This window comes from Rousettus aegyptiacus, unplaced genomic scaffold (assembly GCF_014176215.1).
Source record: "Rousettus aegyptiacus isolate mRouAeg1 unplaced genomic scaffold, mRouAeg1.p scaffold_m13_p_4, whole genome shotgun sequence".
Taxonomy (NCBI): domain Eukaryota; kingdom Metazoa; phylum Chordata; class Mammalia; order Chiroptera; family Pteropodidae; genus Rousettus; species Rousettus aegyptiacus.
In genome coordinates, this window is record NW_023416307.1 from 9245616 (window position 1) to 9270178 (window position 24563).

The window sequence follows — 24563 nt, forward strand, 5'->3', positions numbered from 1 at the left end:
CTTTAATCTTATATAATTACAGAATTGAATATTTTACAACTATAATACCATTTCAGTTATGTAAGTAACATTTTATAATTGAAATAATTATGTGGGAGGAATTTAGTCAACCCAACTGTATAACCATTCATGTAGGTTAGAGAATTATGAAGATATTTGGAATATATTTCTATGTGAATGTTTAGTGTTCTAATAAAAGAAGTACCAAACTATAATCATATAAATATCTGAGAATTATAAATAATGATCATCTAATGAATATGACTAATGATATTAATGGGTGTTTAATAGGAAAAGGGAGCAAGCATGAACATTTAAGTGTGTGTCATCAATGTGGAACATTTAATAAAAGATTACCAAAACCTAACGAGAGCTTTTTAGAATGAACTACAATATCTTTTTAACTATTGATACCTTTTTTTAACTTGTGAGTATTCTTCTTACATTGCCTGTTATTAATCTTATTAGAAGGCAAAATCATTTTGTCAATCACTACTCAAGCACCGCCTCCCCTGCAAAGCCATCCTTGCTGACCATTAAGGAAGATTTAGATGTTGTCTCCTTCCTGTTCCCACAGTGCATAGCCATAGTGCTCAGTAATTGTTGTTTACCCTGGGTCTATATCTCTAAGTGTGATATAGTGGAAACAATATAGATGTCAGAGTCAAATCAGATTTGAATTCCAGAATAGCTTATTGCTAGTCGTGTGGTCATACAGGAGCAAATAAAGATTACGAACCTCAGCAAGATGAATGTAATGGTTGTTACATTATTATTATATCTACTTATGTATACAATAATGTTATAGTATTATTGTATATCTTATATGTGCAATAATATTAGTACTGCTGTTAAGATTAAGGAAAATTGCACATGTTGCATAATAAGTGCTCAATAAGGTTATATAAATCTTTCCACTTCTTTCCTGTATCATAAACAAGCTATTTTTTCTGTTTTATTATATTTTTGCTATACGGCGTTATATATTTACTATATAATGCTAAATAGATGCTATAATAGAAAATTGAAAAAAACTAAAATTTCAGGTACCTTAGATTAGAAGTTGTTAGTATTTCCGATGCCATCCCATTTTGTTTTGATAAATCATCATTACCATTCACTTTTTCCTCAACTTGGCTAGAGATGCTGTTTTGACACCAGTGTTTGAAAAAAATGCAAAATGGTTGAGCAATTCACGACCCTTGCAAAATGTTCCTGGTGTTTCTCCTTCGTTGTTTACATAGAGAGACTAATGTCCAGCCCTGCTCAACTGAGTAAATGAAAATTTTGCCCACGCAGAAAGATCTAGTCCTGCCTGTTTACAAGTCTGGCTAAGACGAAGCGACAGGGCTGCTCAGGGGACTGAGGCTTTGACACGTGGGGAGTCGCCAGGTCCTGCCCGACCATCCCGCTGGGTTCTCTCCACCCAGCTCATATCTTCTCACACTGGCCAAACCAGATTTCATCCAGGCTCCGAACCTGCCACCGCCTTCTCACCTGAAATGTCTTCACCTAACTGCATTTTCCTCACAGTTGCATCCTTGGCAACTCACCTCGGTGTTCCTAGAAACTCTTTCTTAAATCATCTTGTTCTCTAATATCTCCCTTACACCATCCTAGAAAATCAGAAATAATTTCTTACAGGCTATGTTCCTCTCTTGTAGGGTTGATAAAATACAGGAGGCCCAGTCAAATCTTAATTTTAATAAACAACTAATAACTTTTAGTATAGGTATGTCTCAAATATTCCACGAGATATATATGTACTATTCGATGTATATCTGAAATTCAGATTTAATTGGGCACCCTGTACTTTTATTTATTAAATAGAGTACTCCTACTCTCCTTGCTTGTGCTCTAGCATTGTATGTATTATATCACTTGTCTTGTACCACGCCGTGAGTCACAGGTGTCGTCCAGCCTGCAGACTCTTTGAGGCCAGGAACAGCGTCTAATTCCTTTGTATCACCACCATTTGTACCTCACTCTTCTTGATGGTCCACTTCTGAACACCCAGCATGGCGTCTTAAATACCATTGAGAGAGCAGGAGCAGGGTTCTCCTTCATCCTTTCATTCTTTCTTTCAGCGAGCAAATATCTCTCAAACTCCTACCAGGTCCCAGGCGCTGAAGTCTAGTCTGAAGATACAACTTCAAACAAGCCACGGCCATTGTCAGCAAAGAACTCCCAGCTTGTTTAGGAAAACAGGCGTGTCGTCAAGCAATCGCAAACAGTATCGTTTCCAAAACAGAGCGAGCTGAGAACACGTGGAAGGACACCAAACCCAGCCTCCAGGGGTCAAAGGAGACTTCTGAGAAGGAATAGCAGTTAGGCTAGAATACCTTATTATTGTTATTTATTACATAGCTAATAATACTATTAAAATTATTAACAATACTACTACTAATAATTATATACCTAACAATTAATAGCGGTTAACCAGGTGATGGCAGAAAGTGAAGGCATTTCAGGCAGACAGAACAGCATAAACAGAAGCTTAATGTTACCGGCCTTCGCGTTTAATTAATGACTCAAATCTGCCTTTTAATTTAAGCTTGTTCCGACCCATGGATGTAACTATCTTTTGAGGCCTCACGCCTCTTAACAGTTTTTCTCAAGGAATTCAGTAAGGACATCTCTTTTATCTCTTACCATATCAGCTCTAGGCTAGTCTCTTTCTCCTTGGCGTAATCTAAGCATTTTCTTCAAGAATGCAGGGCTGAAAGGGGCCAGCTGTCCCAGCTCACCTCGCTTTTCTCCCATTCAGTCTCTCCCTCTTCTGCTCCACCCAAGGCTCTTTCTCCCCCCGCCCACCCCCTCTGTTTATTCCTCCCATCTCTTATTGCCCCACTGAAACTGATGCCCGGAACCATAGGTACCTTCTAATTCCAGTCACCCCTCATTCTGTATTTCCTGAAGAACCCAACCTAATGCTATAAGGCAGTGATGAGGACATTTGTAGGGCTCTAACTCTAAAAGCACAAACACAAGAGAAAACCAAATTGCATTCCTGGTGAGAGGGGCAAAACGTGAAGGCAGGAAGTTCTCAGGTGAAACGTATTTAAATAAAGGTATTTCTTAACCAGCGTCCTTTGTATTAACGCACTGTTCTTAGTCATTTTTGCACCCTTACCTGTGCCTCACACAAAACACGCACTCAGTAAAATGTAAGGATTTACCTTTCATTCTAATTAAATCTTCAGTTAAGGCAAGATAGTAGAATTGAACAAATATGAGTGGTAGCTAGTTATCTGTACTAAGCAAAGTCAGGAATTTTAAGTTTGTGATAACAGGGCATCTAGGATGGTTAATTTTATGTGTCAGATTGACAAGGGACAAAGTACCCAGATACTTGGTCAAATATTATTCTGAGTGCATCTATGGGGGTGTCTTCAGATGACATTATCATTTAAATAGTAGACTGACTAGAGCGCCCTCCCTGACGTGGGCGGGCCCCATCCAGTCCATTGAAGGCCTGAATAGAACAAAAAGGTGGACCCTCTCAGAAATAAGAGAGTTCTTCCTGCCTGAAAGCTATCAAGTTGGGACATCAGCTCCCTTGGTTCTCAGGACTTTAGATTCAGATTAGAAGTACATCATCAGCTCTCCTGAGTCTCCAGCTTACTGACTCATCCTGAAGATCTTGGAACTTGCGGGCCTTCATAATCCCGTGAGCCAACAACTTATTATACATATATATATATATATATATATATATATATATATATATACACACAAAATATATTTACATATATGTATTAATATATATCTTTTTGTTTTCTCTGGAGAACCCTGACTAATACAATATCACAAGAAATAAGGCAATTAGAAGCTACATTGATTATAAAACTTGCCTTTAATTTGCCCTATAAATCTTCGATGATCCAAGTACAAGCCATCTACCTGGGTAATTGGTTCAAGCTTTACTATATATGTGGATGATTTCACTCTTATAGGCCATTTTTTTTTTCATATTTAATGTGAAGGATCTTTGAAAAATATTCCTGGTTTGTTTGATAGACATTTATCCCCTACGAAGGGCCCCATGAAGGTAGGCCACATGTGTATACAGGATGCTGAAGCTAAGCTGCCTAAGGGACTGTGTCATATTAGGGGTGGCCAGAAGACAGAAATGTCTGAGGACTCTGATCTTCAGGAATAAAGAGGAAAAAATATCTAGATAAAGGCAATTAATACTTTCTATAAGACCCTCTCGCATCCCAAGATGTTATTTAAAAGTAAAAATTTCAGAAGAAAGAAAAGATTCGAAGACATGGGGGAGGGGATGAGGTGAGAGCTCCATGGGCAGGTCGAGGACATCCAAGCTAAACGTACGATGCTAAAGAGGGCCAGCTCATAGATGCACCACCTATGCATCGGACTGTGTGCTGGCTTTAATGTTGCATTGTCACTATCTTGAAATTCTTAATAATTTTTAAACAGGGGGCCCCAATTTTTCATTTTGTACTTGGCCCTGCAAATTATGTCATTGGTCCTGACACTAAGTAAAGCTTTCTTTAAGTTTGGTAATCAATTATAAATTAAAAGTAAACATTTTTTTTTTTCGATTTTCCACCTATTGATTATTCTAATGGTCTTAAGCTTGGATCCAAGATTAATAGCAACCAAACTGTGATCCCATACTCTCATGCTTTTCCCACAGATGAAAAGAACAGGAGGCAAGAATGACTTTAAGCAACAACCGTTAGGAGCCATGTACAATTGGTCCTTGTGCAGAGCTTGAGAAGACATGCAAGTTTCTATTTGCAGTTCTTATAAGATCTTGGATATCTGCTTCTAAAATCAGGAATCAGACCTGTAATAATGGGGTGACATCAGCCCCAGCCTAAAATGGCTTCAAAATCCCCAGTGTAGGAACTGAGTAATTCAGTATCATTCTCAAAATCTTCTTTTGTCATTCTTTACTCTTGGCAGACTTCACCTGATGCAGATAATGCCAACAACCTGGAACTGTATTACTTGCTATATGAAAGTAATCATACCTACTTCTATTTCAGGCTTTAAGATGGACCAAATATTCTATTTCCATGTTTTTTTACACACACACATTTATATAAACACAAATGCGCATCACCGCGTGAAGTGACAGAGCTTTCTATTTATAGAGATCATTGTATTTAACATGCTCTGGATAGAGATATTAAAAACAAAGGAGTTTGGATCTGACAGGACAGACAATTTGACACAGGGAGAGCATGACCTGCTGACGTGGCAGTCTCTCGAACAGCTCCCAAAATGAAAAACTGCTTCTACATCATCATTGATTCATGACTACCTTAAAGGATTTGAATTCTCCTCCTGGGCAGAATCCCCTATTTGTACCCCCAACATTTCACCCCTTTTACTCGCTCTTCTTCTTCCATACTAAGTTCCAGGCAATTGGATTGTATTAGTGGGAGTTTTCCGGAGAAACAGAAGGAATAGTAGATATATACACAGAGAAACTTATCATAAAGAATTGGCTCATGTGATTGTTCAGGCTAAGTCCCCAAATCTGTCATCTGCAAGGTGGACACTTGGGAGAGCTAATGGTGTCATTCCCATCTGAAGGCCAGCAAGCTTGAGACCCAGCAAGAGCCGATCTCTCTGTTCTAGACTAAAGGCATAAAAGAACTGATGTCTCGGCTTCAGGAAGTCAGGCAGGAAGAGTTCCCTCTTACTCATGAGAAAATCAGCCTTTATGTTCTATTTAGGCCTTCGACCGATTGCATGAGGCTCCCCCTCCTCCCCACCGCACATCGGGGAGGACAATCTGCTTTACTCAGTCTACCAATGTATACGTAAATCTCATGTAAAAGCACCCTCATAGACATACCCAGAGTAATGTTTGACCAAATATCTAAGCACCCATGACCTAGTCAAGTTGACATAAAATTAACAATCTCAGGGATGTAATTGGAAGCATTTGTGGCAGATTCCAGCATAGAGAGCCCACTCCTTCGGCCCCTTCTCTGGCCACAGCCATCTTCAGACATGACCATGAGACACATACCTCAACAATGGCAGAGAAATTTGAGACCCTGAAGATTTAGTGGATCATAGCCTTTTATCGGTCCAAGACTCTAAATTCTAGTCTTTTATATCAGAGAAGAAACTTCTACCTTATTTAATCCACTATTATTGGTGGTGGTGGTGGTTGGGCAGGGGAGGATCTACCCTTCGCAGTTGATTCTAATCCTAAATGATTTACCTCCTTTTTCTCCCATTTCACACTACAAGATAGAATTATGGATTGGACAGCAAATGAGCTAAAATACCTATGACTAGAAAGAGAGAAAACCATAAGGCCTCTGTAACCCACCAACTCCACCATGAGCGTTATTAATAAAACTTTGTACAGGAAAGTAATGTTTTTCTGTGCAGCTTTTCACAGCATCGCTTCATTTCTTTCCAAAAATAATCTTGTGAAGCACAAAAGGCTGATGTTTTATCCTCATTTTCTCTCTGAAAAATCTAGGATTGTTCCTGCTTGAATTATAACTTGGTTTTAATTGATTCTTCATGTTAAGGCTAAGCAAAATCATGCAGGATCAAGTGGACTAATATCTTCTTAAACAGAATGCTAGCACTTTAAAACTTCTTTATAAATGCAAATTAAGTCTTAAATCGAGATATGATGATAAAATTGTGTTTTAACATAATGGACGCCAAAATGACTTTGTTAAATCTAAACAAAGAAACCTATGGTCACCGTGGAACAAAAGGACATTGGGCCAGTTATCTGTTTGCTGTGACGGTTTCTAAACAAAGCAAAAAAAAAAACCACTGTTATTGGTGTCACAAAGCATGCTAGCATCATATGCTGGAGAAATCGCAAAGCTGGGAGAATAAGTTTATTCAGCACAGTGTTTTTCTAACTTATTTGAACATGAAAGAATTTTTTTTTCTTTCCATTTTTTTTTTCTTTTTTTTTAATACTTGACATTTCAAACATGGGTGTTGCAAGAGCACAGTTTTGGAAGTGCTATAGCACGTTTTACTTCCGGGGCACTTCTCTTCTGACTAAACTGCAACGAAGGATCGGGTTGGTGGGGAACATGTTTACACAGATACACTTGGAGAGATTCCTCCCCGACGCCCTCCCTAATTGGATTGCCAGATTTATTCCAATCAAAATTCAAGATTCCTAGTTAGTTAAAATTGAACTTCAGATAAATAGTAAATTTTTTTTTTTAAGTGTAAGTATATACCATGTAATGTTTGGGACATATGTATAAACACAAAAAGTTATTCATTGTTTATATAATTTCTGTAATTTAATTCTAACTAGACATCTTGTATTTCGTCTAACAATCCTCCTGGTTCATATTTCCAGACATGTAATGAGTTTTATGTCTAGAAAGAATCACAGGATTAATTACAAGCCTGGCCATCTTGCTTTCCTTTTTTTTTTTTTTTTAATTAGATTTATTGGGGGTAATATCAGTTAATAAAATGATATAGGTTTCAAGTGTACAATTCAATAATACATCACCTGTATACGGCATTGTATGTTTACGACCCAAAGTCAAATCTTACATCACCATATATTTGACTCCTTTACCCTAATCTACCTCCATATTCTCCCCTTTCTTTCATTCGCTTCTGAGGCATGTCCACGTCTTTAGCTCATTGGTGGTCTGTGCTGAAGACTCCACGTGCCCGTGCAGATCCGCTCCTTTTTCCACCCTTCCCTGCGCTCTGAGAGATGGGCTATGTGGTCCACAGCAAACAGGCTCCCTTGCCATCTGGCTTTTGGTTGGTTTCGGCCAATGGGAGCCACCAGCAGAAGATGGACGGACAGGAGGAGAGAAAGACTAAGGTATTTATCCTCCTGGCTTCTGCCTGCCAGTCCTAGGTCAGTCGTGGCTTCACTCCCCAAAGGACAAGTTCTTCGGGAGCACAATGTGGAAAAGCCTCTCATACAGACAGCTTCTGCCCAGTTCTCATTCTGCTTCCTCTGTCCTTTGCCCACGAAGACATGGGAGAAACTTTCTTGAAGCTGCCAGATCCAAGACCTTCATCAGCCCTCCCAATTTTCCTTAACTCTGCCCCCAACTTTGTACATAATCCCTTCATTAAATTATCTTTCATTGGCCTCTTTTGAGTATACTTTTGTTTCTTACCAGGACCCTGATTAATACAGGGTAAGACTGAAATTCCCTGACTTCACCTTAATCCAAAATCTCAAACTCAAACCTAAGTTTTCAGAAAGCCTTGCTTTGGAGGTTTTAGCATGAACAAAAAGAAGTTCCTTGTTTTCCATTTCCGGGTCAGTTAGCTACAAATCAATGAATGCCATTCGGCAAACATCTTATAAGCTATGGCTACTCCTACCACTATCATTAGCACCCTAAATATGTCTGTATTTATAATATTGTACTGGTTGTGTACATGTTTGGGGAGCGGGGGCTTAGTGTATTCAAATGCCACCAACAATCATCTCTGCCATTATATAGAAAAGGAGAACATACAACCAGACAGAGATTTACATTCAGACCACAACGACTAATGGTAAGTCTTAAGTCGTTTGCTGCCTGGGATCTGAAATCAGACCACTGCGTTCACTGTGTTAGTTCCCAGAAGTCATAAAACCCTAAAATTTGTTTGTCATGCCACAATACAAAAAAAATTTAAAAGAAAAAAATCACGCATTTTTTTTTTTTTTTTTAAAAAGAAGAGAAACCACCCTAACTTACTCATGACCGATTTGGTATTTTTTTCCAGCTATTTTTAAATACTCAAATCACCACAGTATCTGTGGCATTCTGGAGTTTGCAGGGTTTGTGAGTCACATCCTTATTTACAGGAACGATGGAGGGAAAGTCAGCATGTTCAGCATTTACTCCATTTTTGAGAAGTGAGAGAGCAATTAAGAAGCTAGGGAAAAAGCTGTTTCACACATAATTTTACCTTGCCCTACTACATCTTTCCCTTTCCAAGCCTCAGACCTGAGAGAACAGACGCTGTCCAGACACGTTCAGTGACAGAGCAAATTGGTCGAGCACAGCACATTGCAAACGCGAATTCTTCCTCCTTTTGGCTATGGAAAAACTCGGTTCCTTATTTATTCACACTGGCTCAGGTCCTTCCGCTCAGAATTCTTGTCTTAAACTCCTTAGTCTGAAAGCAGCCAATAAAAAGTTTTTAACAAACTCCTCAGGAAAAAAAACAAAACAAAACTTGTTTTTCAGCTTATGTGACTCAGGTCATCAAATGACAGTCATTCAGAGCCTGAATAATCTACACTCATAAACTAATCTATACCCATAAAAGCCTCCGGCTTTATCTACCTGCCCCAGAGCTGCCTGAGAAGTATGCAGCACAAGGACCGGCTAGGACATTTTCAAAGTTTCAGACAGCAAAATGAAATGGATAAGATTTTAACACTATCACTAAAAACTCTCTTGACTGTAAGACATTTTTCTTTCAGGGAACATTTGTTTGGAACGATGAAAAAGAAGATATTCTCAGTTAATCGAAACATAGTATGTTAAGTCTGGAAGGGTCTTCAAAGGATCCGAAGGTTAATACTCTCAGCTTCGGGGGTTATTTAGCCTCTGCCTGTGGACGTTTCACTTTCCACGTTCATCTTCAACATGACCTGCACTCCCAGTTCTGGTTATTTCATTCTTTAAAAATGACAAAGACAGGTGAAAAACATCTTAAGAGTTATGATTGCTTAGACTATTCACTTAGCAGCTCTGGGCTTGGCAACTTTATACATGATGTAAGTATTGAAAAACAGGAGACTAAAATTTTTCATAAAAAAAGCAAGGTTATTAGTGTCACCTAATTAAATATGCTAATAGTGACAGCAGAGATAGACTCAGTTTGTCTTTAATTCTGCCAAGCCACATGATACCAGTAAGGGTATACTTATTCTGTAGGGAGAACAATATTTATTAAAATAACTTCAAATAAAATATGTAAAATAACATTATTTAAGTAGTCTATCTATCTATCTATCTATCTATCTATCTATCTATCTATCTATCTATCTATCATCTATCTGAATGACACTACAGTCATGCACTGCATGACAATGTTTTGGTCAATGATAGACCCCATATACGATGGTGGTCCCATAAGATTATAAGGGAGCTGAATAATTTCTGTCACCTATTGATGTCGTAGCTATCATAACATCACAGCACAATGCTCAACTCACGTGTTTGTGGTGATCTTGGTGTAAGGAAAACTATTGCCTTGCCAGTTGTACAAAAGCTTAGCACATACATACACTGGATAATGATAATAAACAACTATGTTACTGGTTTGTATAATTACTATACTATACTTTTTATTATTATTTTAGCGTGTACTCTTTTTACTTACAAAAAAGTTCACTGTAAAACAATGTGCCATATGATCACTTCATAAGTTATATACATGTCTAATGACAATGTTGTACACCTGAAACTAATATATGTCAACTGTAATTGAAAAATAAAAAATTTTTTTTAAATTAGAAAAAAAAAACCCAGTATGCTCTGTTACACCAGCAGCCGCCTCGTACATCTCCTTTTCCCCATGTCTCCTCATTGAATCATTTTCTCTTGTTCTTCTTGATTTAATTGCATGTTGTCTTTATAGTAACATGTGGTACAGGCTTGTAGGCTAGGAGCAATCGGCTACACTACATGGCCTATGTGCATAGTAAGCCGTACCACCTCGGTTTGTATAAGTGCACTCCATGGTGCACTCCACAGTGCACTCCATGGTGCACTCTATGGTGTTGCACAACAATACACGTGCAAGAAAGTACCTCTATTGTTAAGCGGTGCATGACTGTATATAGCAGTCTAAGCAAGTTAAAATGAGGAAAACTCCTAAAACACGTTACTCTACAAGATAACATGTTAACATGTTACCTGGTCCTTAAAATTCTTCAATGACTTTCCATTGATTTAGGATGAAGTTCAAAATTCTTCATGTGATCTTCAAGTTCCTGCCTTATTTCACAACCTCGTCTTGTACCTCTCTCCCTCCCTCTTCATACTCAGCCACACCGGCCTCCCTTCACGTCTTTGAATATGTTACAGAGACTTCACACATGTTTTCGCTCTGTCTAGATTCTGTCCTCCACCTGCCTTCTTTGCCTCTTTAGTTCTTACTCACCTATCAGACCATTACTAAATTGGAATCATATTGAAGGCTCAGAGTGTATCATTCATTTTTGCATCCTCTGTTGTTATTACTCTGTCCTGAACTTCGTTAATTGTTGGCGAAGGTCAACAGGAAGATGAACTATAATGTTATATACCTGAAACTTATATAAAGTTATTAATCAATACATTACTTCAATACGTTTAATTTTTTAAAATCTTTACATCTGAAAATAATTTGTAGGTTAGATTTTACTCACTTATCCTGAGTGCCCATAATGATTGCTGAGAAATTAAAGTTTTTCATGAATTAAATGTGTGACCTAGACCAAATAATTTCAAAGCAAAATTAATAAACTCCTCTTACATTTTTATAGTTAAAAAGAAGAAGTATCACTTGTTTGACCCCAGAGCTGGACCTGGCCAGGACAATTGGAGGCTCCCATCCCCTCCCCTGTCTTTAGAATGCACATTCTGCTTGCCTTCCCCGCTCCCAGAAGTTACCCCACGGATAGAAATGGGATGTTAAAGTATTTGGACTGAGGAAGATCAGTTAAAGCCCCCTGGATGCATAACTGAATTCACTTAGAGCCTCCATGTAAACTTTGAAGATATGGCAGGAGGGTGTGGAGAACCATTCATCTTGTGGCTGCCCAGGACAAACCTCATAAGTAAGTTACCTTGCTTTATAAACCTGCCACCTACCAATCTGGAGTGGCCTGCCTTTTATCTGAGGTCTCTCCCTGCCCTCAGCATATGGAAGCTAGTTTCAGATTATACCTGGGAAGCTCTCGAGAAGGTTGAGACCCAACATAAGTATATAATAAACTTTTGTTGAGTTGAATTTGAATTCCACATCCCTTTTAGTTTTCTTATTTGTACTGAGTTAATAATATACCCAAGCTCAAGTACCAGAATGAGATAAACGTGCTCTGCCAACACCAATGATTAGAGATTTGACTTCTAGCTACGTGTAACTAGAAGTTTTATGTCTACATAAACTAAATAGCCTACAAATAGCAAATTCTTTAGTAGAGCAATTGCAGGATATACTGCCACTTAGATTCTTTTAATTCTAACTCTAAAACAGGCATGTTCACCTTAATACTAATAGGATCTCATTGCCCATTTTTAATATTCTATAACATTTTCGTTATGCCTAATAGCAAGAATTGGTAAATATATTTGAAGACAGAAAATTCTTAAACGATTCTGTGTTATATAGATGATATATAGTGGTCAATAAGACTGAGGGAAACTTATCAAATGAATGAAAAGATAAGCCCGATAACATAAGACATTTTGCTTTAAGATTTCTCTGACAATGCTACAAAAGTAGGTGATGTTTTCATATTATTAATAAATAAAAGTCTACTTGAAACACACACCTATAAAAATGCTTTTGAGTCATGAATAGATATCTTTTGGAAACACACGGTAAAATTTCAGGCTGAGACTAGCACAGATATGAAAACTATTTACTCAGTGCCTCCTTAATAAAATACCAGTAGTGTTCAAATATTTTGACCCTGTTAAATTATTTTTATTCTAGTAGAACAAAGGGATTTTGTTCTTTGTCCCCCATTTTCTATAAGAGGCCACGACTGCTTGAATTCTATAAATATATGTAATTCTCTTCAGATGGGCAGTGACCAAAAAGTAATCCTTGTATTTAAAGGTTTGTAACTTACCCTTCCTCCTACCATTTCATGAACCCTGGATGTGTTTAAATTTAGTGAACAATCTTTCCTTTGTATTAGTGTTTATAAGCCTTGGGGTTAACAACAACAAAAAAAGTTCTGTTGAGATAACAGGGACTTCCACCTTTGGAGAAACGTTAAAGCAACTTCAGGGTGAACGGGCTCACATAACATTAAAACGTTGAGATCTATTGAAAAGCTTCCTTTTACAAATGAGGAAACAAAGTCAGGATACTTAAGGACCCCATGGACTCCATACCATAAGGCAAGAAACTCGGGGCCCTGTAAAGCACTTTCCCTTCTAATTTCCCTAACTGCCCATAATGAGCCCAGCCAGGTCACACCAGCCTCAGCACCATTGACCAGACACTTCTTTGTTGTAGGGGTGTTGTTCTGTGCATTGTGGGATGTTTAGCAGCATCCCTGGCCTCTACTCCCTAAATGTCAGTAGTACACCCTCATCCCAGCCAACAAAAAATATCTCTAGACTTTGCCAAATATCCCCTGGGAATAAAATCACCCTCCCCGCCCCCCGCCCAGTTAATAACAACTGGTGTATTCCAGGATATCTTACTGTTTTAATCAACTATTCTCTTTTATGTTTTCTGGGCAAATATCTTAAGATGTTAATGCTTCATATTCAGGATTAGAGCTGAATTCTTTATATGAGAAACCACAGTCTTTCCAAGAAAAGGGAATGTGCTTTTTTGACACATGCAAACACAACAAATTCTAACTAGGGTTAGCCACTTCTAATGTATGAGGTTAAGAAAGGGATAAAATACAGACCGGCAGTTTTGATCCATGTTTAATGAAAAAGAAGTTACATGAATAGAAATGGACATAAAACAAAGAGATCAATTTGGGAAAACATGGTGATAGGTAAACAAGGGCAAAATCGTTCCAATCCTGATTTTACTCACATATTTCTATTAGTTATTACTGATCCAAAACACCTCCTTAAATTCAAAAACAAAGTCCTAGTTATAATTTTACTGATGTTTACATGGGAACTCACAAAAACGATGTCTAAACGATTCTTTTCCATTTCTCCCATGCCCCGGAACACACACAAGCAAAGGCAGAGATGTTTACCGGAAGGTAATGTGCCGTGAAGAAAATGCGGCCTTATCTGCTTTTCATTAAACTGCAAGTTGGCACTGGCAAATGTGCTTTTGGCACAAACATGCTTTCTGCTAATATTTTCATGAGAAAGCGTTATGATATGCGACCATGTATGCTTAGTACGGTCAATCACTGAGGGATTAAATCTAACTCTGATGAACATAAATACATGTGGAGAAGTTTCTGACAGTTCAGATTTGACTACCGTTGAAATATTAAAGACGTGAAATTTTAAAAACATGCTGATGCGGAACTGCAGTGAGCATCTCACTGGTTTGTTTCATGGCTTAATTCTGTTTATGATTCTTACTGGAGTCAGTTAATATTCTATTTTCATTATTTTCTATCCCAATGTATAGTATGATCACATCTTTCTAAATAAGACAAAATAACAACCTTTGGAAATGAACTATGACCTCTGAAAACATACTTTAATTATCTTATTTAAAATAAAATATCCCTCCTCTCAAACAAGATCGAGCAAGCTCTAAATTCATTACAGACGTTTGCCACGTGGGTAATAAAGAGAAGTGATCGATTTGACTCACTATCCCTATACGATAAGAATCTTTCGGCCAGCACAGAGCAGTCACCGACCTCTGACGCTCACGTTGAATAACCGAAAGTTAGGACGAGCCCTGTCTCTTCTGATACTGTATTCTAAGTTTTTCCAGTTGCTCCACACACTGTGACTGGGCCAACTTCAAGGTCCGATTCTCCTCCGTCAGCGCCTCGAATTCCCGGGCCAGCTGAGCAGCATCCACCTTCTCCTTTTCTGCCTGGTCCAGCTTGGCAATGAGCTCCTTTCTGCAGACCCGCGGCGGGCAAGGAAGACGCACGAAATTTAATGCAAACAGATTCAATTACACAGGAATTGGCATCCTGGAAGCAGGACGTCTCGTTCTGCTTCTCTAAAATTTACCCATCTCTACTCACCTCCAATTACTTATTTTTATTTTTTCCAGCTTCACAAGCCTTAGATCCCTATTTTATTCTAGCACCTCCACTAGACACATCCAAAATACTAATCATATACCATAAAATACTCAGTAAATATTTCGACAGTCAAAAAGAGGTGATCTTTTTAAGAATACAACAAATTGTAAAAGTTATAACTAGTTTAGGGGGAAAAAAAACAGGAAAAAATCTGTTTGTAATTTAAGATGCTAACTATTGTTATTATGGGTAGGAAAAGTATCATTTGTCCCTTAGGTAATCTTTGTCCTCCAAATTTAGTTTTTTATTTCTGAGTTTAATGAATCTTTACTAGTTCTTTGGACTAAAGACTTCCACCTCCTTCCTGCAGCTATTATTTTCCGCGTCTTTCCTTAGTTCTTACACGTATCTTGTATCCCTAAGAAACGAAACAATATACCTACATTTGGAGCTAGCCTGAGTCTAGAATCCAGGAAAAAGGCTAAGGTTTTTGGAGGAAACTTGTAATGATAACGCCTTAAACAGATTCAATTCTCAGTAAATATTTGTAAATAATTCATTGATATAAATACACATAATAAGGAGCTCAAGCTTCACAGTCCTTGTTTAGATTAAATAAACATGACAACCTAAAACAGGTAGGGGGACCATTTTATAAACCATATAAATGTCTAACCAATGTACTGTATACTTGAAACTAATAAAATAAAATTTAAAAAATAAAAATAAAAAATAAAACAGGTCCACTTCCCTTATGTGAATCAGTTAATTCTAAACTAGATCTGAGTTCTCCTTTGCCTCAATGTAAGCATGTCACGTTTCTTCCTTCTCTGTAGGGAAAAGTTCAGAGAATCCTGGAAGACTATTTCTGTCAAGTGATCAAAACTGGCATCACTAATAATGAGATTAATAGACATCACACGTACCAAAGGATATCACAACTTTCTTTCTATGATATTCCTGCCCAAAATGCATATACTAGACAACCTCAAAAGAGAGAAATTCTACAAAATTGCTAGTCCATACTCTTCAAGATGTTAAGAACTATTCAAAGAGAAATGACAACTAAATGTCATGTGTGATTCCGAACTGGAAAAAAAAATAGCTGTGAAGGACATTATTGAAAAATTGATGTAATTTAAATATGGACGGTGATTAGATAATAGTGCCATATCAATGTTAAAATTCTTCATTTTAATTATTGCACTGTGGTGAAGTGAGAGAATGCCCTCATTCTTAGAAAATACTCACTGAAGTATTTGTGGGGGATAGAGCATGATTTATACAACAGGGACAAAGGGAAGACAGTCCGGAACACTGATATACACCTCCACAGAGTTCCTACAAGCTCTTATGGATCTCTGAATCTTCTACGGCATTTAAATACAAAGGCTCATAATAAATACTTGCTGAATGGATAACTGAAGTCAGGTGACTCCGAGACAAATAACATATATTCCAAAGTGTTTAATTTTATCAAAAAAGTCATACAGCTAAGAAGGAAGAGCTAGAGTCAAAATCTCTTTCTTAGTAAATGTGCAGGGCTCTCTGCCTCTAAGTGTAGTTGAAACAATAAATGTCAATAATTAAACGTTAGTAAAGGTCCTTATGTAACTATCGTAAAGAAATTGATTAGGAAAATTTACATAAGTAAAAAAGAGACATGCATCTAAATTCTCCATCCATCAAATCCTCTATTCCTGTTCTTCTTTTCCTTTCAAATTAACTGTGTTGTACAAATAATTCAGGAAGAAATAAAGTTTTGCTTTCAAATCATGATTTGAAGAGTTGGTAGTATTGGGTATAGCAATGACTACTGTCCTGGTTCCATATTTAACTTCATTTAAAACTCCTGAAGACATCTGTTAGTAGTTTTGACTGGCAGAGAAAAAAAAATCACAAAATCACACATTTTAGAACTAAAAGGAAGGGTCATTATTGTCTAGTCCAATCTTCTTGCACTGGAGAAAGTTAGTAATCATTTCTTCCTTACTGGAATCAAGGAGACTTCATCGATAGGTATCTAAATTAATTTCATATATTTGGTAAGCAATTATACATATATATTCAATGAATACTGTCAAACCATGTATTGTCCCCTGTCCAGGACCTATTTACATAGATATTTTTATGCTCCTCCATCAGCAGTTCATAATTAAACCTGGCACATCCAGCTACAGAGGACAATCTTATAATTAGATGATCTGAGGAACAAATCACTATCTATAATTGGCTAGAATGTGGTCTTGCCTTTGACTTCTTGTGTATCATTTCTATCATTCCCCTTCAATATAGTGTGATATCGGGGTAGAAGACCACACGGATCTGTTACAAAAATCTTATTTTTGAAATCAAGAACCTGTGACATGATTTCTCACATGATGCATCTCACCAGTGAAAAGGTCACAGCCTCGGGTCCTTTATAAATTACCTGCTGTCCCCATCCTATGCCAAATGCCTAGAGAGGATTTTATTTGCTTAAACAAATGGCAGAAGGGAAAGTCCAAGTAAATTGATAAAGAGGACTTCGAAACTTTGTGGAAACTGATTCCAAAATTAAGGAGTTTATTTTTTATTTTTTTGTTTATGTTGTCAGAGGTTAGGACATGGATTCATCATTAGGACAAATATTTCTCTGTTTCTGGAAAGACCACTACCATAGTTCTTGAGACTTTCAAAATTGACTGAAGTCTTTTATTTGGAAAAGACAAAATCCTAGACAGTTTGGCCCCAATGAGCTAAAGAGTTTTGGATAACATAATAAAACAGTACCTTCATCATAGGGACAGTTTTATTTTAAATAATGATTTAGACTGTAGTGTTGGTTCCTGAGAGATATGTGTTCTAGTACAAGTATTTTTACACAGGAGTGAAGGAGTAGACTCCTTAAGATGAAAGAGGAATGTGGAAGTCTATCTTCATTTTATGCAGGTGGAGGAACAGAAAATGCTATTGAAATAGAGTTTCCAAAGTACAGTCTAGACTGTGGTGTTGAAGCCCTACAAATAAATAATGTATGAGGAATAAATGTATTCATTCTATCTTTTGGAAGCCAAAGGCAACATTATACCCTTTGGGGAAAATGTGAGATTAGCTCTAAAGAAATGTTTCTCAACCTTGATACAATTGAACTTTTGGGCCAGACAGCTTTTTGTTGCTGGGCTGTCCTACGCATTGGCATTATAAAAGGTTTAACAGCATCCTTGTCCTCTACTCACTAGATGACAGTTTTCTCTCTTCCCAACCCCAGTTAGTACAATCAAACATTAGTCATTACCAGTGTACTAAGGGTGGGAGATCGAGGAACTGGCTCGGTTAAAAATCACTAGTCTAAAGGAAATGGAGATTTCCACTACAGTCTCCAAAAGAGTTAGTCTTGGGATAAGAATAAGGTGAAAGGTAAAATATTTCCTCACTCTGCTCCCCCAGAGATTGGAGCCTCTTTCCTTAGCGAGGGAGACCTACTTAAAGAAACTGTCATTGAGGAAAGGTATGTATTTTGTCTCTTTTAATGTCGTTTCAGGGAGAGAATTTGATGGAAAAAAAATCCATTAAAAGAGTAGATTACATGTAGTTAGGTGATTCGAAAGGCCCAGATTGTTATGATTGGGGGTATTAATGGAAAGTGTAATCTCACAGCTTGATAAAGTCTGGGATATTGGGATTTCACACAAAACTAAATGCTAAAATGAAAGAATCCCCTTGGCTCTATTTCTGTCTTCTGGAACAAAGTGAGGAGCCAAGACAGTTTTTTGTTCTTTTTTTCATTCACTCAACAAGTATTTATGGAAATTCTATTGCAAACCAAGATGTATCCTCGATTCTTGCTAGTCCAGTTAGTCTCAGGAAATACCTCTCGACTCAATAAAGGACAAGAAAATCCAACTTAAAAAATGGGCAAAGGAACTAATGGACATTTCTCCAAGAAGATACAGAAATGCCAAAAAAGCACATGGAAAGGGGCTCGACATTTTAGCCATCAGGGAAATGTAAATCAATACCACGGTGAAACATCATTCTACATGCACTAGGATGGCTATAATCTAAAGGATATTATAAATATTGGCAAAGATGTGGAGAAATCGGAACTCTCGTCCATTTCTGATAGGAATATAAAATGGTGCAGCCATTATATCTTCCTTTATATCAAGCAGTTCCTCAAAAGGCTACACACTGAGTTATTATATGACCCAGCAGCTCTCCTAGGTCCACAATACAGGTGAATTGGAAGCATGTGTCAGCACAAAAACTCACACGTGAACATTTGCAGCAGCATTACTCACAGTTGTCAAAAGGACAAAAAGCTCGAACGTCCATCAGCCGAGGAAATGGATGACAAAAACGTGGTCTATCCCAAAATAACTGGAGTTGATATCAACGATATCATGCAACCGTAAAAAGGAGAGAAGTCCCAATGCATGCTGCATGGGTGAACACTGAAAACATTAGGCTGAGTAAAAGAAGCCAATCACAAAAGACCACGTGTTGTTTGGTTCCACTTATATAAAATATCCAGAATTGGCGAATTCATAGAGACAGAAAGAAGATTAGTGCTTGCCAGAGCCTGGCAGTGGGGAGGGAGGAAGGCGGAGTGACTACACGAAGGTACAAGGTTTTTCCCCGGATGATGAGAAAATGTTCTAAAATCGTGATGATGGTTACACAACTCTGAGTATGCTGAAAACCACTGAATTAATTTTTTTAAATTACATAACATTTTCAACCTGACTTTTCTAAGAGTTTATCGCTTTTTAAACACCACAGCACCCAGCATGAAGTTTCATGTATTGAACAGACAAGTGGTTTCTCCTTTAAACAAGATAAAACACTTCCTCCGGAGCAAAGCCACCTTACTCACTGTACATCTAGCTGGAGATCTAATTGTTTAATGGTATACTTTAAAAACTTTCTGTCAAACAATTCGGTGATAAATTTCAAAAATCAAAAAATGTCTGTATTTCCCTTCCATGTGTTTCCATTACATACAAAAGACCTATGTGTGTTACATAAAAAAGTTCCTATGTTGAAAAAAAACATGTACACATTTCACATTACTGTACACATAATTATATAAAAATATTATCCACATGCATATGGCCTAGCAAGAGGCAAAAATGATATAGCAAGAGTTCTGTACGAACATCAGAATTCTTGGTAATTTTGTAAAGCTTTCAACAAATTGCTTTTTCTCAATTGAGAAGGAAAAAAAATCCAATAAAAGGAAGAACAAGCTTTTCTTAACATTATTGGTCAATAAGCCAGAGGTGATTCTTTAAATTACTTCCATGCTGAGTTATAATCCTAGAAAATGTTTGACTCTCTTTACCCATGCAATAGATATGATTTAAAAAAAAATAGTTATAATCAACTCTTCTTGTTTTTCTGCAGTCTCCCAAACTTGATCCAGGGAGACCCCCTCTGGAGATGAGAGAGAAGTTCAGCTTAACTTGGGCCCACATGACTCGAATGAAGAAAAACTCTTCTAAAAGAAGTGAGTTATCGTAGCTCTTTGAACCAAACCCACACTAGCCAATAACCAGAGGCAACATGATCAGCTACACTTCATGAAATGATGAGGAAGAAAGTTTTATCTAAATTATCAAAAAAAAAAAACAAAAACAGAGAGTCAGTTACTTGGGTCAAATCTATTTGGCCCAATTAATCTTGCTTGAAAACAAAAACTATTTAGGAAAATATCTGTTGCAAAATGAATTCCCACTTCAGTAAAGTGTTAATGAAAACAGTGATCAATAATCCTTGGAGGAACAACCTCATTCATTTATAAATATAAGATATAACTATACTTTCTACTTTAACAATTTATTTAGCAATGCTTCATTGCCAACGTTGACTGTATTTTAAATAGGGACCATAGAATTTACAAATAAAACGTGTACACAGAGGAAGTTACTATCGCCTATATTCAGCCACTCTAACTCATCCAGACTCATATTTGACGCTCTACACAGCTCCCTGCTCCGTGATAAGGATATGGCCGGATGTTAATGGATGTCCATATATATAGGGAACTAAACACAGTCAGGAAGACAGGCCATAAGCTTAATTGAATAACTATCGATAGCACTAGCCTAAAAAAAGTGCCCATAGAATCTTTCCGGCGAAGTTTCTGTTGCTTGGGAAAAGAGGTGATCACTGCAGGACAGTTGGGGCAGGGATGAGAGCTAAGCCTTCCTCAAGGAAAGGTAGCACTGGGCAAGCATGGAAGACGGAAGGAGCACTCGCGACCTTGAGCTTGGTGAGAGCAAGGGCGCAGAGGCAGGAAAAGTGAATAGACCAGTAGAGATGAAGACAAGAGATGAGACAGAACATTCTGCAGAGGGACTCAGGCCATACATACTAAGGTAGGTCTTGAAATCCAGGCCAAGAATTCAATGTCCTTTACTGGCAATGTGAAACCATAGTCGGGGAACCCAGTTATAATATTACATTGACCACGAATTGAAGTACCAAGTCCCAAACCCAAATGGTAGAAGCGGGAATGGAGAAAAAGGAATTTGAAAGACTTCATGAAAAAGAAAGGAAAAAATAATGAGAGAACTTGGCCCTTACCTCACATCTAGCCAATTATTTAGGAGGGCTAAAGTAGCAGCTAAGTCGGGGGTTTGGCCAACATTTTTGTGGTTTGGCAGGTTGTATAAAGTACTTCTGCTGGTCTGCTAGCCACTGTCTTTCTAGAAGTCAACTTTGCTTTTTCTTATTTTAATATCGCAGGGATGCCCACCCTTATCGCTGCTCTAAACGCAAGCAGCAGAAATATGTTTCAATCAAGGACCAGATGAGTCGCTCTCATATTGTTCTCATGTTGTATTTTTTAAATGCAATTTACAAAAATATAAACTTACAGAACATTTAATTAAGTGGGTGAGTCTTGCATTGCCTCTCTCCCAAATAAAAAGCCACACATTGGATAATTTAAATAACAAAGTCCTCCCTCCAGTAACTTCAATCTAGAGAATTTACAAATAAATACATAATTACCTGGGGGTTTTTCTTTCACTACATTATATTTCACACATGCACACACACACACACACACACACACACACACACACACGCACAGAGGAAGAGACATTTATAGGTTGCAAATTATATAAATCTTTCTTTAATTTCACCACTGGTCATATTATCAATAAGCTTCTTCAGTTCATTTATGAAACTTTTCTTAGGACTCAGATTGTGTGGAAATGTGCAATATCCACACTCCAATTTATGAAAACATCTTAGACCAAAAAAAAAGTCTCAGACATGAGGAGAAAGTTGTGTTTGTGATCTCCTAAACATCTTGTAATCCCTTATAACCAAAAGTCAAGGTATAATTTTATGTTTAAATACAACAAAGCAAGGAAGTAAGAAAAGATTTGTAATGTGGTAACTGAGGAGCCTCAGTATGTGCAGAAGTGCCCTAAAGCCTGTATCACTCCCAACTATGTTATACTGTGCAACCGCCATTCTGGAGGTCTCCAGAGAGTCCCAAGAATTTCATAAGTTTCTCAAGACAAAATATATTTCACTTCCTTTGATTGAAAACTTAAGTAATAACTATATATGATGAGCCACTCTAGTAAGAAGTAGAAAATTAAAGACAATGTTTTAAAACTCATTCAACACTCACGTGTCACTCATTCAACGAAACCTTATCCGGCGTCTACACACCGTGAACTGTGCTTGGCTTCAGGAACACGCTGGTGGGCAACACCTGACTATTTCTGCTTTTATGGCACTTACCACTTAGCAGGAGATGCAAATATTTATGAAAAGATCTCCCTGATAAACGTGTAAACTACAGACTGACCGGTGCTATGACAGAAAGGTGTCTGAGGTTCTGAGAGCTTAGGGATAACTGGGGTAAGCATCGGCAGAGTCAAGTTCAATTAAAAAGGCAGAGAATTCTAAAACAAAAGGATACGACTGATTAAATTTGAGTGCTTTCATTAATAGAACTGTATAATTCCAGACAGCTGAACTGTAAGGGTAATAGATACTATCCCCATCAAAATTTACTCAGACGATTGGACCATAAAGTGCAAATGGTCAACTAAGACATCCACGCGATTCCAAAGAGTTATCTCGCGGCTTCTTTACTTAGCATGGGAACTCTCCTGTAAGCATTTGTTAAAATGCACCCAGCACCAAAGTGCTCTGGGGCCTCCGGGCACGTTCACAGGGAACGCAGCATGGCTCTGGGTGGTATTGTGGCATAATTAATTTACTGAACTAAAAATGCTTATGAAAAATTAAATTTGGGGGAAGGAAACACTCCTGAGGTTCCTTTCACTATTCGTGAAGTCGAGCATTTAATCTACAGCAGTGCCATTTGGGTCATTTCTAGAACCAAACATGACATCCATGGAAGTTGTCTAGTGACCTCTGAACCCTGGAATGTCAATTCTCCTCCTCTCCCTCCCTGTCGCCCCATGCTCAGCCTCTCCTGTCCCTTCTGGCAGCCCCACCCCATCCGTGCCCAGCAGACAGTGGGCAGAGCCCAGCACTTACTTCCTTTCCTCGAGCAGGGCGATTTCCTTTTTGACCTCATGGTATTCTTCTGCTATTTGGCAGTGCTGTTTGTAGACCTGCATGGATTCCAGGGAGTCATGACAAGGCGGCAGAGGCTTCACAAACAAGAAGAAGAAGTCAGTCCATTTTCTTGCATCGGAATAAATAAATTACCAACCGGCGGAGTAAATGTTGCTCTGCTGAACTTCTTTAGAGATTTTTTTGCACGAGAATGGCATTGTCAGTCAACATCAGACAGAATTTAGCTGATTCTACTTGACTAAAAATAGAGAGGTGGACGAATATTCCCCAGTGTCACTTAAGGGCATTGTCAGGCCGGAGCCAGAGCGGAGAGACCCACTACGTGTCAGTTACCTGCCATGCATTTGAGTCAAAATAGGTCCGCTCACGATTCTGCCCTTCCGCGCAGAAGTCTGGATCTCTGTTTCGGAGAAGGGCAGGGGTGGGGAAATATTTCAGTTGTCTGTTCCTAAGACCCTTTGTTTTCTGGTCTTGCAGTCCAGAGTTATGATCTCATCGTGCAGAGTGGAGCAGCCCTATAAGAATGGCTCGCTTCTGAGAAATGTCTCCAAACTGAAGAAATGGTGGTAGGCCGGGAATAATACAAAGATTAACGACCCATATGAAAGACCAAACCCCAAGTAAAACAACGTTTATAACATGTGAGCGTATGCAATCGTTAGCTTGTCTCCCATCCATGAGGAGCTCGAAGGCCAGCACGGCAAACCATGCTAACCATAACTTGTTTAAAAGCCCACTTCTGGAAATTATGTTTTAAAGTACTAGCTTTCCCTGAGTTTGTAAATCTGATTTCTAGTTAACAACACGTTATTAAAACCATTGCTTTTAGAAACACCAGTTAATAGTCTTCTAAGCAGTTTTTAATCATCTTTTAAAATTATTTATAGAAAAACATTATATAATATCTAAAAAAATACTATTTCCTTAAAAAAAGAAAAGGCTCTTTGGTCTAATCCTTTCTTCACAGTAGTCTGTCCATGGGAGGTATGTGGCTAAGTCATATTCTCACTACTTTTATATTAATACATTGAGAACTGATGAATTTCTTTACTACTTACTCCTCTCATTAAATTCCTCAAGGACACAGATTTCTTTGGGGATGTCATATTTAGCAACCCCACTTAGGATACGAGAGAAA

General features: G+C 37.9%; 1 protein-coding gene across 1 annotated transcript in view; it reads right to left on the minus strand.

The window, feature by feature from the left end:
- Window positions 1-13604: 13604 nt before the first annotated feature.
- MAP3K7CL (MAP3K7 C-terminal like) overlaps window positions 13605-24563 on the minus strand; it is a 67803-nt gene continuing 56844 nt past the window's right edge. Inside the window, exons 6-7 of the mRNA XM_016129888.2 lie at window positions 23384-23499; window positions 13605-14740 (exon numbers count right to left, since the gene is read on the minus strand). Coding sequence (XP_015985374.1) covers window positions 14560-14740; window positions 23384-23499 — 297 coding nt within the window. The 3' untranslated portion in view covers window positions 13605-14559. The remainder of the gene's footprint in view (window positions 14741-23383; window positions 23500-24563) is intronic.